At 36.9% G+C, this 12979-nt stretch overlaps 1 protein-coding gene across 1 annotated transcript in view; it reads left to right on the top strand.

The window, feature by feature from the left end:
- LOC149779689 (beta-1,3-glucosyltransferase-like) overlaps nucleotides 1–12979 on the top strand; it is a 61097-nt gene that overhangs the window by 19665 nt on the left and 28453 nt on the right. The window contains exon 7 of the mRNA XM_089940534.1: nucleotides 3093–3156. Coding sequence (XP_089796660.1) covers nucleotides 3093–3156 — 64 coding nt within the window. The remainder of the gene's footprint in view (nucleotides 1–3092; nucleotides 3157–12979) is intronic.

Raw genomic sequence — 12979 nt, forward strand, 5'->3', positions numbered from 1 at the left:
ATTACAGATGCAAGTCCTAATGAGTATAGTTCTGAATAAACATTAGTGGAATTCCAAATTAAATCCAACACTAGAAGTGTTGTTGTGCCAGTGGTGGTCAGTGTAGTGGTGGTTTGCTAAGTCTTTTGTTGGATCACAGTAATACAATGCAAGAATATACCGTTATTTGAAATTCACTATAAATTCAAGTCTCTATGAACAAGAATGGTATTTTTGATGTGCACTTTGTATTTCCAGTGAATAAATAATTTGAATAAATACAATTCCAGCTCAAATCAAATACTGGACACAACAATAACACAATTGATTCTGCTCAGATTTTGAATCATGATTGAATAATTTCTAGAAAAAAACAAAACTATAAACAATAGGGAAAATAACCATCTAGAAGGTTCCTAATGTTTCCAAAAAAATCTTCGTTATAATTAGAATATAAAATGTAGTAAACACAATGTCCTTGACTCAGGACAAGATAATAATCCTAATAGTTAATCCATACTCATGGGAAACTCTCTTTGTATGTACTAGTTGTTTACATAATTTAAAAAATCAGTGATTCAGGTGAAGTAGAAATTGAACTTGATTTTGGACAAGGTCAAATGCAACATACAATTTTCCACAGCATATAATGAAATGAAAAACAAAGATAAATTTAAAAATAGTAACAAACAAACAATGCAAATTAAATATACATAACAGTGTGTCACAATAGTATGATTGCATGATTATCCAAAACATACACAGGAGGGCAGTGTGTTTACCAAAAGAATATGGTTCCATTGCTATCCAAAACTTCCTTAGGTAATATGTATATTTTATGAGGCCACTAATAGTACAGTTCAGTTGTTAAACTTCAGAAAATTCAGTGTAAACCTGACCTTGACATTTTTATGCAGGCTCAAAACTTTTAATTGAATGTTGAATGAAATGTTTGGTCAAAGTGGAGCCAGCACATAAACCCTTCATATCCCAAATTTTACCAGAGTACGACCACTTGACCTGTCCTAGTCAACAAACTTGAATATTACCACTTGACATAATCAACATACCTAAATATATATCCTAGTCAACATACCTGAATATTACCACTTGACATAATCAACATACCTGAATATATATCCTAGTCAACATACCTGAATATTACCACTTGACATAATCAACATACCTGTATATATATATCCTAGTCAACATACCTGAATATTACCACTTGACATAATCAACATACCTGAATATATATATCCTAGTCAACATACCTGAGTATTACACTTGACATAATCAACATACCTGAATATTTATCCTAGTCAACATACTTGAGTATTACCACTTGACATAATCAACATACCTGAATATATATCCTAGTTAACTTACCTAAGTATTACCACTTTGCATAATCAACATACCTTAATATATATCCTAGTCAACTTACCTGAGTATTACACTTGACATAATCAACATACCTGAATATATATTCTAGTCAACATACCTGAGTATTACACTTGACATAATCAACATACCTGAATATATATCTTAGTCAACATACCTGAGTATTACACTTGACATAATCAACATACCTGAATATATATCTTAGTCAACATACCTGAGTATTACACTTGACATAATCAACATACCTGAATATATATCCTAGTCAACTTACCTGAGTATTACACTTGACATAATCAACATACCTGAATATATATTCTAGTCAACATACCTGAGTATTACACTTGACATAATCAACATACCTGAATATATATTCTAGTCAACATACCTGAGTATTACACTTGACATAATCAACATACCTGAATATATATCTTAGTCAACATACCTGAGTATTACACTTGACATAATCAACATACCTGAATATATATCCTAGTCAACTTACCTGAGTATTACACTTGACATAATCAACATACCTGAATATATATCCTAGTCAACTTACCTGAGTATTACACTTGACATAATCAACATACCTGAATATATATCCTAGTCAACTTACCTGAGTATTACACTTGACATAATCAACATACCTGAATATATATCTTAGTCAACATACCTGAGTATTACACTTGACATAATCAACATACCTGAATATATATCCTAGTCAACTTACCTGAGTATTACACTTGACATAATCAACATACCTGAATATATAAACTAGTAAACATAACTGAGTATTACACTTGACATAATCAACATACCTGAATATATATCCTAGTCAACATACCTGAGTATTACACTTGACATAATCAACATACCTGAATATATATCTTAGTCAACATACCTGAGTATTACACTTGACATAATCAACATACCTGAATATATATCCTAGTCAACTTACCTGAGTATTACACTTGACATAATCAACATACCTGAATATATAAACTAGTCAACTTACCTGAGTATTACACTTGACATAATCAACATACCTGAATATATAAACTAGTAAACATAACTGAGTATTACACTTGACATAATCAACATACCTGAATATATAAACTAGTAAACATAACTGAGTATTACACTTGACATAATCAACATACCTGAATATATAAACTAGTAAACATAACTGAGTATTACACTTGACATAATCAACATACCTGAATATATATCCTAGTCAACATACCTGAGTATTACACTTGACATAATCAACATACCTGAATATATATCTTAGTCAACATACCTGAGTATTACACTTGACATAATCAACATACCTGAATATATATCCTAGTCAACTTACCTGAGTATTACACTTGACATAATCAACATACCTGAATATATAAACTAGTCAACTTACCTGAGTATTACACTTGACATAATCAACATACCTGAATATATAAACTAGTCAACTTACCTGAGTATTACACTTGACATAATCAACATACCTGAGTGTTACCAGATGACCTGACATACCTATCCAACTCCAGGCATAATGCTGTTTAATATTATTCAGCTAGCTAATTAATTTGACATATTCATTTCACATTTTTGCGAATGTAGCTATATGTTTCATCAGTAATATCTGCAATCTGATAATAAAGAAGTTTGGTAAGTCATCATTTTTTTATACATTAATTTTGTTCTTATTTTGACAGATTAGCAGATAGATTGCCAGGCACAGATTTCAGAATTGACTTTAACATAGACCCAAAACATGAGGTAAGTAACATTGACCCAAAACATGCAGTAAGAAACAAATTATTTTAAATGTAAACTTTATTACTTCTGTATCAGATACATTACCCGGTCACATTAACATTGGGGTTTCTCTCTTGGCTGCTTCTGAATCCAGCCCTCTGTGAAAGACACAAAATGACTTTATGTCTTTATAGCATATAGACAGGGGAATAACTCTTACAGTTTAACTCCCTTTGTTTGTGCTATATGGCCATCTGCATCCCAGACGTACCCAGATTAAATGTTTGCTTGCTACTATGAACAGTGCCTCCAAGAATCAGTTGAAATTTATATTTAATTTTGACCATCCATCATTTATTTTCACTAACATAGTATGTGAAAACATTGTACAATGTGTATATAATATTTGTGTTATTCCAGTTAATTTATTTTTCTTTGCAGCTGTTTACCATTCATCTGTGTCCATATGTTGTTAATTGGTAAGACAGGTTTTCACATGTGTATTGTGTTGCAATTTTTAAAGGTATATTGTATTACAGTTTTCACAGGTATATTGTATTGCAGTTTACACAGGTGTATTGCAGTTTACACAGGTTTATTGTATTGTAGTTTTCACAGGTGTATTGTATTGCAGTTTGTAAAGGTATATAGTATTGCAGTTTTCACAGGTGTATTGCAATTTTCACAGGTATACTGTATTGCAGTTTAAGCAGGTGTATTTTATTGCAGTCTACACAGGTGTATTATATTGCAGTTTTCACAGGTGTATTGTATTGCACTGTTAAATTTCAGTTTATTATGCACTTCTTAGGTGATCTCAGTAATGCACATTTGCATAATTCAACAATTTTTATGTTTGTTGTATACTCTTGTTTTTTTTATTTATCATTTTCATTATATAGATGTTAGTTAAGTGCAAGAAGTGTAGACATTTTAATGGCATGGAGAACCACCTGTAGACATGCCTGGCCTGCATAAATTGCTGTCTTTCACACACATGTAGCATGTGTGCATTATGGATTATAAACATTTGGTCCACTGTCTTCAGAAAGCACTTGAAGGGCAGCAGAGAAGGGACACACTTCAAAAAAATCAAGCATGAAATTCTTAGTATTCATATGTCTTTGGAATCTTTGATTAGCTGTATGGGGACACCAAGATACTGCCCTCATCCCCTAGAAAGACAACAAAATCATTGCCAATGAATTCAGATCCAATTTAGGCCATGACAAGTGATTCTAATCAAGCATTGGAATCATGAATAATATACTTTCTACAGCAAGCTCTTTCAGCCCTCAGTGCAAGCCCATACTTCTGCATGATCCCATCAGGGAGGACACAAGAGGAGGGATCATCGAGGCCAGAAACATCATAGGGGTAGGGAGGGCACAAGAGAAGGGATCGTCGAGGCCAGAAACATCATAGGGGTATTCTCAACAATGGCACACATTTCATGACTGAGCAAGCTATAGGTGGTCAAAACTTTCTGAGGCAGGAATGGGGAGAGGAAAACAAGATTTCTCATCCCCAAAACCTTCCATCAGCCATCAATGACATGCCATTCCTCCCACCCATGGGTGACCCAGCTGTGGGTACCATTCTTCTTTTTCACCAGACTTGTATCAGTCTGTTTCCGGAAAATGACTGGGTGATTCATGTTGTTTCAGAGGCACTCCCAGTCTTTTTTATCTAGCCTCTTTCACGTGCATTGTCCCCCTTCATGACAGAAACCCCAAGCGATTCCATTAAGGCAGATGTTTTACAGAAGAAAATAGAGCTTTTGTTCATAAAGCCATTGGTACAGGTAGTCTGAAAACTAATTTCTACTCAGACTCTTTCTGGTTATAAAATCCAATGACATTGAAACCTGAGATATACCTATGCAGGTTCAATCAGTTTGCTTCTACACAGATATTCATTGTTCTGTTGGTAGCCAAGTGGTCTGAGGTGCTTACTTTTACTTATCACTGACATCTCAATTCTTTCCATACTTATCACTGACATTTCAATTCTTTCCATACTTATCACTGACATCTCAATTCTTTCCATGTTGGTTTGAGTCTCAGCCTCAATCAATGTGGGTATGTGAGAAATTCTAATCCCATGGGTATGTGAGAAATTCTAATCCCAGGGGTATGTGAGAAAGTTTAATCCCATGAGTTGTTGGTTCTTTCTAGGTTCTTCCTCCACCAGATACACTGGCTGCAATGTATTGCCCATCAAGTGCTGACAAATCGTTGAACCACCACCACCACCACCAACATCGTGTGCATTGCCATATGTGATCAGTATCAACCTGCCACATGCATATTTCTTTGTACCTATTCACACAGCACTATGCAAATACCTTTGCTTCATATATTAGGGAGTATTGTACCAATTTTTGTACCATTTCATTGGGCCTCAATATCTGCCCCCATGTTTTCACCAAGACATTGAACTGCATTATATCCCTCTTTATGATGTCCTCCTACACAGTGTCTGCAGCGTACCTGGATGATACATTGTAAAAACATTTGGTAAGTTTGGTTTTGGTTATGATACGAACAACCTTCATCCTCATTCACAGTTTAGGTTGAATAGTCAATGTAGAGAAATCAGGTCTTGTCTTTTCTCAACATTTTGTTCATCTAGATATGGAATTTCTAACTCGTGTCAGCCTGGTGCATCTTCATCCAAAACACTCAACAACATCATTCATGCATTGGAGATGGCATCCACCAAGATTTCAGTTTCATGACCTCCTGCCAGTTTAATGTGGGGGGCAGACATTTTACATGTTTCCTCTCCCTTATGTCATTAAGATCACCATATTATAATATCGATAAAAAGTCAAGTGCTACTGCCCTGATGACAGTGACAAGGACTGCTTAGGAATACCTTTACAAGCATCTCTACTGGATATTAATCTTTTGGAAATGAAGGTTATTCTCAGTGCTGCCTTTACTTTGGTAGAAAGCCTCTAAAGGCATTGCTGATAATGTCTGACAAATCAGTTGTGGTGATTACCAATCATCTGATCTCAGATCTGCTTGGTTTCATTCCTTGTACGGCATTACCAGAGAGTGGTTTTATTTATGTCCTACATTATTTCAAAATACTTGTTTTGCATCATCCCATTCTGCATGAGCAAAGTGCATTCAATGAGAAAACTGATATACCTTGAACTTACTGGCCAGGGCACATGTTCGGAAAACATTGATTCTTGCACCTTTAATTTTCTTGGCAATGTGTCTGGATGTGTCCGAGATCATGAAATTGTATCGATTGATTATAATAAGGGCCAACTTCCTGTTCTCAAAGAGATACACAAAGAAGATGGCATTGGCAACAAAAAGGCCCATTCCAACTTGTCCAGTTTTGACATATCCAGACTGTGTTCACTCACTTTGTTCCCAAAAATCTTTCTTGTGTCTTGACATGGCTTAAATTTTCTAAGTTCAAGCCACTGTCTTACACCTTGTTTAAGCTGTTATCATACAAGACTTGCTTCCTAATAGCTTAGTTTGCAATAAGCTCTGAACGACATGCAATGTCATTTTCATGACTCAACCTATTTTCAGTTTGAAGAACAGGTTTCCATCACTAAGCAACCATCAACTGACTATTCACTCTCCCTCCTAGATTGATCTGCCATGAAAATTAAAAGTGAAAGAATCAACATGTGCCCTCGAATGCTATCTGAGGCACACAGAGAATGTCCACAGTAACCATAAAAGTCTATTCCTACTGCTTGGCTAAAGGAAGCTATTAAATTGGCATGCTCTGAACTCCCACAGAATCAGATACAATCTTTGAACAAGAACAGTGGTACTTGCATAGCTACAATATGGCTGTACCAATATAAACACATATTGTTTAAAGCAGTAACAAATTCACACAAAATATCTGAAATGACATCAAACTACACACAAGTTTGGTATACATTACATAATATAATTGTTTGACTTTCCATAACACCAAAACAGTCTGTTGGTTGGCTAACAGAAAAGATAAGATCGACTGATTATTGGATACCTGTTGACAGTTTGCAGCAAAAGTTAAATTGACAGTATCAACTATACAGAGTGCCACCTTGCAGGAAAAGGGTGGATGGGTTAATCTATAAGAATTACTTCCCTTAGTCTATTTTTTTTAGTATAGACTTTTTCAAGTTTATGGTAGGGCTGGATTCAGTGGGTGGCAGATGTAATTCCCAACATTAATGTGATTGGGTAAGTATTTTTAGAGAAACATAATTTACTATAAAATTTCATTTTTTTTAACACTTCCTCCACTAGGTGACATGTATGTTTATGTTGAACAGCCTTTATTTGTAACCTGAAAAAATTAATAGAAAGTGTACAGAAAATATGAGTAGATATGAAAAAAGTCATGAAAGAATTGTTTATTTTCAGTTGAGGAAAATTGAAATACATTTTGGCATAGAATCAGTTTACATTGGCTAAAAGGAACAGTTTACATTTGTGCAAATTATTTAAGCATATATAATCCTAGATTATCTCTTCCATTATGCAGACATCCTGTACCTATGCCCACCATGAGGAGGTGGGAGTAGGAATTCATGTCTCTATGCCCACCATGAGGAGGTGGGAGTAGAATTCATGTCTCTATGCTCACCATGAGGAGGTGGGAGTAGGAATTAATGTATCTATACCCACCATGAGGAGGTGGGAGTAGGAATTCTTGTATCTATGCTCACCATGAGGAGGTAGGAGTAGGAATTCATGTCTCTATGCCCACCTTGAGGAGGTGGGGGTAGGAATTAATGTCTCTATGCTCACCATTAGGAGGTGGGAGTAGGAATTCATGTCTCTATGCTCACCATGAGGAGGTGGGAGCAGGAATTTATGTCTCTACACTCACCATGAGGAGGTGGGAGTAGGAATTCATGTCTCTACATCCACCATGAGGAGGTGGGAGTAGGAATTCATGTCTTTATGCCCAACATGAGGAGGTGGGAGTAGGAATTCATGTACCTATGCTCACCATGAGGAGGTGGGAGTAGAAATTCATGTACCTATGCTCACCATGAGGAGGTGGGAGTAGGAATTCATGTACCTATGTTCACCATGAGGAGGTGGGAGTAGGAATTCATGTACCTATGCTCACTATGAAGAGGTGGGAGTAGGAATTCATGTCTCTATGCTCACAATGAGGAGGTGGGAGTAGGAATTCATGTCTCTGCACCCACCATGAGGAGGTGGGAGTAGGAATTCATGTCTCAACACCCACCATGAGGAGGTGGGAGTAGGAATTCATGTCTCTACGCCCACCATGAGGAGGTGGGAGTAGGATTTCATGTACCTATGCTCACCATGAGGAGGTGGGAGTAGGAATTCATGTACCTATGCTCACCATGAGGAGGTGGGAGTAGAAATTCATGTACCTATGCTCACCATGAGGAGGTGGGAGTACAAATTCATGTACCTATGCTCACCACAAGGAGGTGGGAGTACAAATTCATGTACCTATGCTCATGAAGAGTGGAAGTAGGACTTTACAGCAGGAGCAGGACAAATTTATAATTGTTTATAATATGAAATGTCCTCACATGAAAATATCAGATCTGGATGATATTTAGTTTACTAAAACCTATTTATTTACAATATCAAATGTCTGCACATTAAAATATAGCTCTTATTGATTTTAACATGTAGTTTAAAAATAAAAAAATAAGTTCTTGCACTAGGTCTGTGAGCAACAACCTCATAAAATCCAATTATGTTGTTCTCATTTTTGCTTTCGACTAGAACTCTCTCTTGTGGGTATATTTTTTGCTTATGTATATAAAAATTATATATACATTAATCTCTCTCTCTTCCACCAACAGAACTAGAATGTCCTACTTGTGTAAATAATATTATCTAATTCTAAGCAACATAACACAAAAGTATCATAGTGGTTACAGTAGAGTTTGAACAACCTTCCCCAGAATGTATAAAAAGTTTAAAATTCTAGCCTCTCTCTGGGGTTGCTCACTTGAAAACAATAAAATTTAGTTAGAACTCAAGGAATACTTTTAATCTGAGGTGTGTTGATCCCCGCCTGGAGTGATCTCAAGGTATGTACTTTTTGTTGTTCCAAGTTAAAATCCCTACATTAGAGCTAGGGTGTTCCCAATACTGCCTAAGGCAGGTTGATCCTAGCCTTACTATACCTTATTCTACAATTCTAATGACCTGGATGATCTCAAGGTCTGTACTGGTGTCATTCCAGCATAATCCTCAATTATGAAGTGATTGAAAATCAAGGGGAAATCAAGGTATGTTATAGTTACAAACTTATTAGGTGAAAGAATATCTGAATTGGGGCTAAAACAGAGGGGGAAAAAAATTATATTTTGGAAACAGAGCCCTCACATGTAATATCCTTTGAATTCATACTTAACTGACAGAAGTTTGATACAGCATGGATCATGCAGCCAAAAGTTTGATACAGCATGGATCATGCAGCCAAAAGTTTGATACAGCATGGATCATGCAGCCAAAAGTTTGATATAGCATGGTTCATGCAGCCAAAAGTGGCCCATGTAAAACCCTAAGTGAGTTTGCTGCCAAGCTTAAATTGATGATCTTATCCCCACATTACCTTCCTTACAAGTGTCCACTATCTAATACTACCCATGCCCTACCTACACATCCAGGTATCCAGACCTGCTAACTCTTACGATTTTGCCATAAGTCTTACGAAAATTAACCTTAAAATACAGACTTACTGCATACTAGCAAAAACTACAGGAAAATGATCGTTGCTGAAAAAACCAGATAATTGGTTCATCTGTGTTTTATTTTGATCCGGGTTTCAACTTAGAATTAGTAAAATTAGTCAGGGAACCAGACTAACTTTACAGCAGCACCCAGACACTTTAAACTGCACCTATTTGTTCATGCAAAGCATCTGCATGATCAAACTGTTGATTATAGAATTTTTTTAAATGGCGTTCAGAAAGCAATGCATGTTTAAGATGAAAAGGAAAATAAACTTCAAGAAAAGTGTTAATAATCAAACAGCTGGAAAGGACACAATTACGTTTATTAGACATCACATGCCAATTTGAGTATGTCTCGTGGCAGGATATATGATAGCCTTCGTCATTTGAAGTGGAAAAAATTTCCAAGAATTATGTCAAGTTAAGAGACAGCAACAAGCCAGTGAGCTGCATAGGGTATGGAAATAGAGTTTGTGCAATTGTACTAGTGGTAAATAAAGTATATGTGTACTTTACAAACTTTTCAGTTGAACATAATGTTTAATGTCGATGTGTTGAACTTTTAATTACATTTTGCAGCTTTACAGTAGCAGTTATTGACATTTTGTTACACCTTAAAAACTGGTCAATCTTATGGAAAAAAATCAACTGCCTTACTGAGACTGACTTCTCAGGCTAGGCAGGTCTGGGTATCTAATACTACCTTCCTTATAAGTGTCCAGGTATCTAATACTACCCAGACCCTTATTTATAAGTGTCCAGGTATCTAATACTACCCAGGCCCTTCCTTGTAAGTGTCCAAGTATCTAATACTACCCAGGCCCTTCCTTATAAGTGTCCAAGTATCTAATACTATCCAGGCCCTTCCTTATAAGTGTCCAAGTATCTAATACTACCCAGGCCCTTCCTTATAAGTGTCCAAGTATCTACCCAGGCCCTTCCTTAGAAGTGTCCAAGTATCTAATACTACCCAGGCCCTTCCTTATAAGTGTCCAAGTATCTAATACTATCCAGGCCCTTCCTTATAAAAGTGTCCAAGTATCTACCCAGGCCCTTCCTTATAAGTGTCCACATGTCTAATACTACCCAGACCCTTCATTATAAGTGTCCAAGTATCAAATACTATCCAGGCCCTTCCTTATAAGTGTCCAGGTATCTAATACTATCCAGGCCCTTCCTTATAAGTGTCCAGGTATCTAATACTATCCAAGCCCTTCCTTATACGTGTCCAGATATCTACCCAGGCCCTTTCTTATAAGTGTCCACATATCTAATACTACCCAAGCCCTTCCTTATAAGTGTCCAGGTATCTAATACTATCCAGGCCCTTCCTTATAAGTGTCCAGGTATCTAATACTACCCAGGCCCTTCCTTATAAGTGTCCAAGTATCTAATACTATCCAGGTCCTTCCTTATAAAAGTGTCCAAGTATCTACCCAGGCCCTTCCTTATAAGTGTCCACATGTCTAATACTACCCAGACCCTTCATTATAAGTGTCCAAGTATCAAATACTATCCAGGCCCTTCCTTATAAGTGTCCAGGTATCTAATACTATCCAGGCCCTTCCTTATAAGTGTCCAGGTATCTAATACTATCCAAGCCCTTCCTTATACGTGTCCAGATATCTACCCAGGCCCTTTCTTATAAGTGTCCACATATCTAATACTACCCAAGCCCTTCCTTATAAGTGTCCAGGTATCTAATACTATCCAGGCCCTTCCTTATAAGTGTCCAGGTATCTAATACTACCCAGGCCCTTCCTTATAAGTGTCCAAGTATCTAATACTACCCAGGCCCTTCCTTATAAGTGTCAAGTATCTAATACTATCCAGGCCCTTTCTTATAAGTGTCCAGGTATCTAATACTATCCAGGCCCTTCCTTATAAGTGTCCAAGTATCTAATACTACCCAGGCCCTTCCTTATAAGTGTCCAAATATCTAATACTATCCAGGCCCTTCCTTATAAGTGTCCAGGTATCTAATACTATCCAAGCCCTTCCTTATAAGTGTCCAAATATCTACCCAGGCCCTTCCTTATAAGTGTCCACATATCTAATACTACCCAAGCCCTTCCTTATAAGTGTCCAGGTATCTAATACTATCCAGGCCCTTCCTTATAAGTGTCCAAGTATCTAATACTACCCAGGCCCTTCCTTATAAGTGTCCAAGTATCTAATACTACCCAGGCCCTTCCTTATAAGTGTCCAAGTATCTAATACTATCCATGCCCTTCCTTATAAGTGTCCAGGTATCTAATACTATCCAGGCCCTTCCTTATAAGTGTCCAGGTATCTAATACTACCCAGGCCCTTCCTTATAAGTGTCCAAGTTTCTAATACTATCCAGGCTCTTCCTTATAAGTGTTCAAGTATCTAATACTACCCAAGCCCTTCCTTATAAGTGTCCAGGTATCTAATGCTATCCAGGCCCTTCCTTATAAGTGTCCAAGTATCTAATGCTACCCAAGCCCTTCCTTGTAAGTGTCCAGGTATCTAATACTACCCAGGCCCTTCCTTATAAGTGTCCAGATATCTAATACTATCCAGGCCCTTCCTTATAAGTGTCCAGGTATTAAATACTATCCAAGCCCTTCCTTATAAGTGTCCAAATATCTACCCAGGCCCTTCCTTATAAGTGTCCACATATCTAATACTACCCAGGCCCTTCCTTATAAGTGTCCAGGTATCTAATACTATCCAGGCCCTTCCTTATAAGTGTCCAAGTATCTAATACTACCCAGGCCCTTCCTTATAAGTGTCCAAGTATCTAATACTATCCATGCCCTTCCTTATAAGTGTCCAGGTATCTAATACTATCCAGGCCCTTCCTTATAAGTGTCCAGGTATCTAATACTACCCAGGCCCTTCCTTATAAGTGTCCAAGTATCTAATACTATCCAGGCTCTTCCTTATAAGTGTTCAAGTATCTAATACTACCCAAGCCCTTCCTTATAAGTGTCCAGGTATCTAATGCTATCCAGGCCCTTCCTTATAAGTGTCCAAGTATCTAATACTATCCATGCCCTTCCTTATAAGTGTCCAAGTATCTAATGCTACCCAAGCCCTTCCTTGTAAGTGTCCAGGTATCTAATACTACCCAGGCCCTTCCTTATAAGTGTCCAGATATCTAAT

The sequence above is a fragment of the Sinohyriopsis cumingii genome, chromosome 17 (genome assembly GCF_028554795.1).
Source record: "Sinohyriopsis cumingii isolate HCF-2022 chromosome 17, ASM2855479v2, whole genome shotgun sequence".
Taxonomy (NCBI): Eukaryota; Metazoa; Mollusca; class Bivalvia; order Unionida; family Unionidae; genus Sinohyriopsis; species Sinohyriopsis cumingii.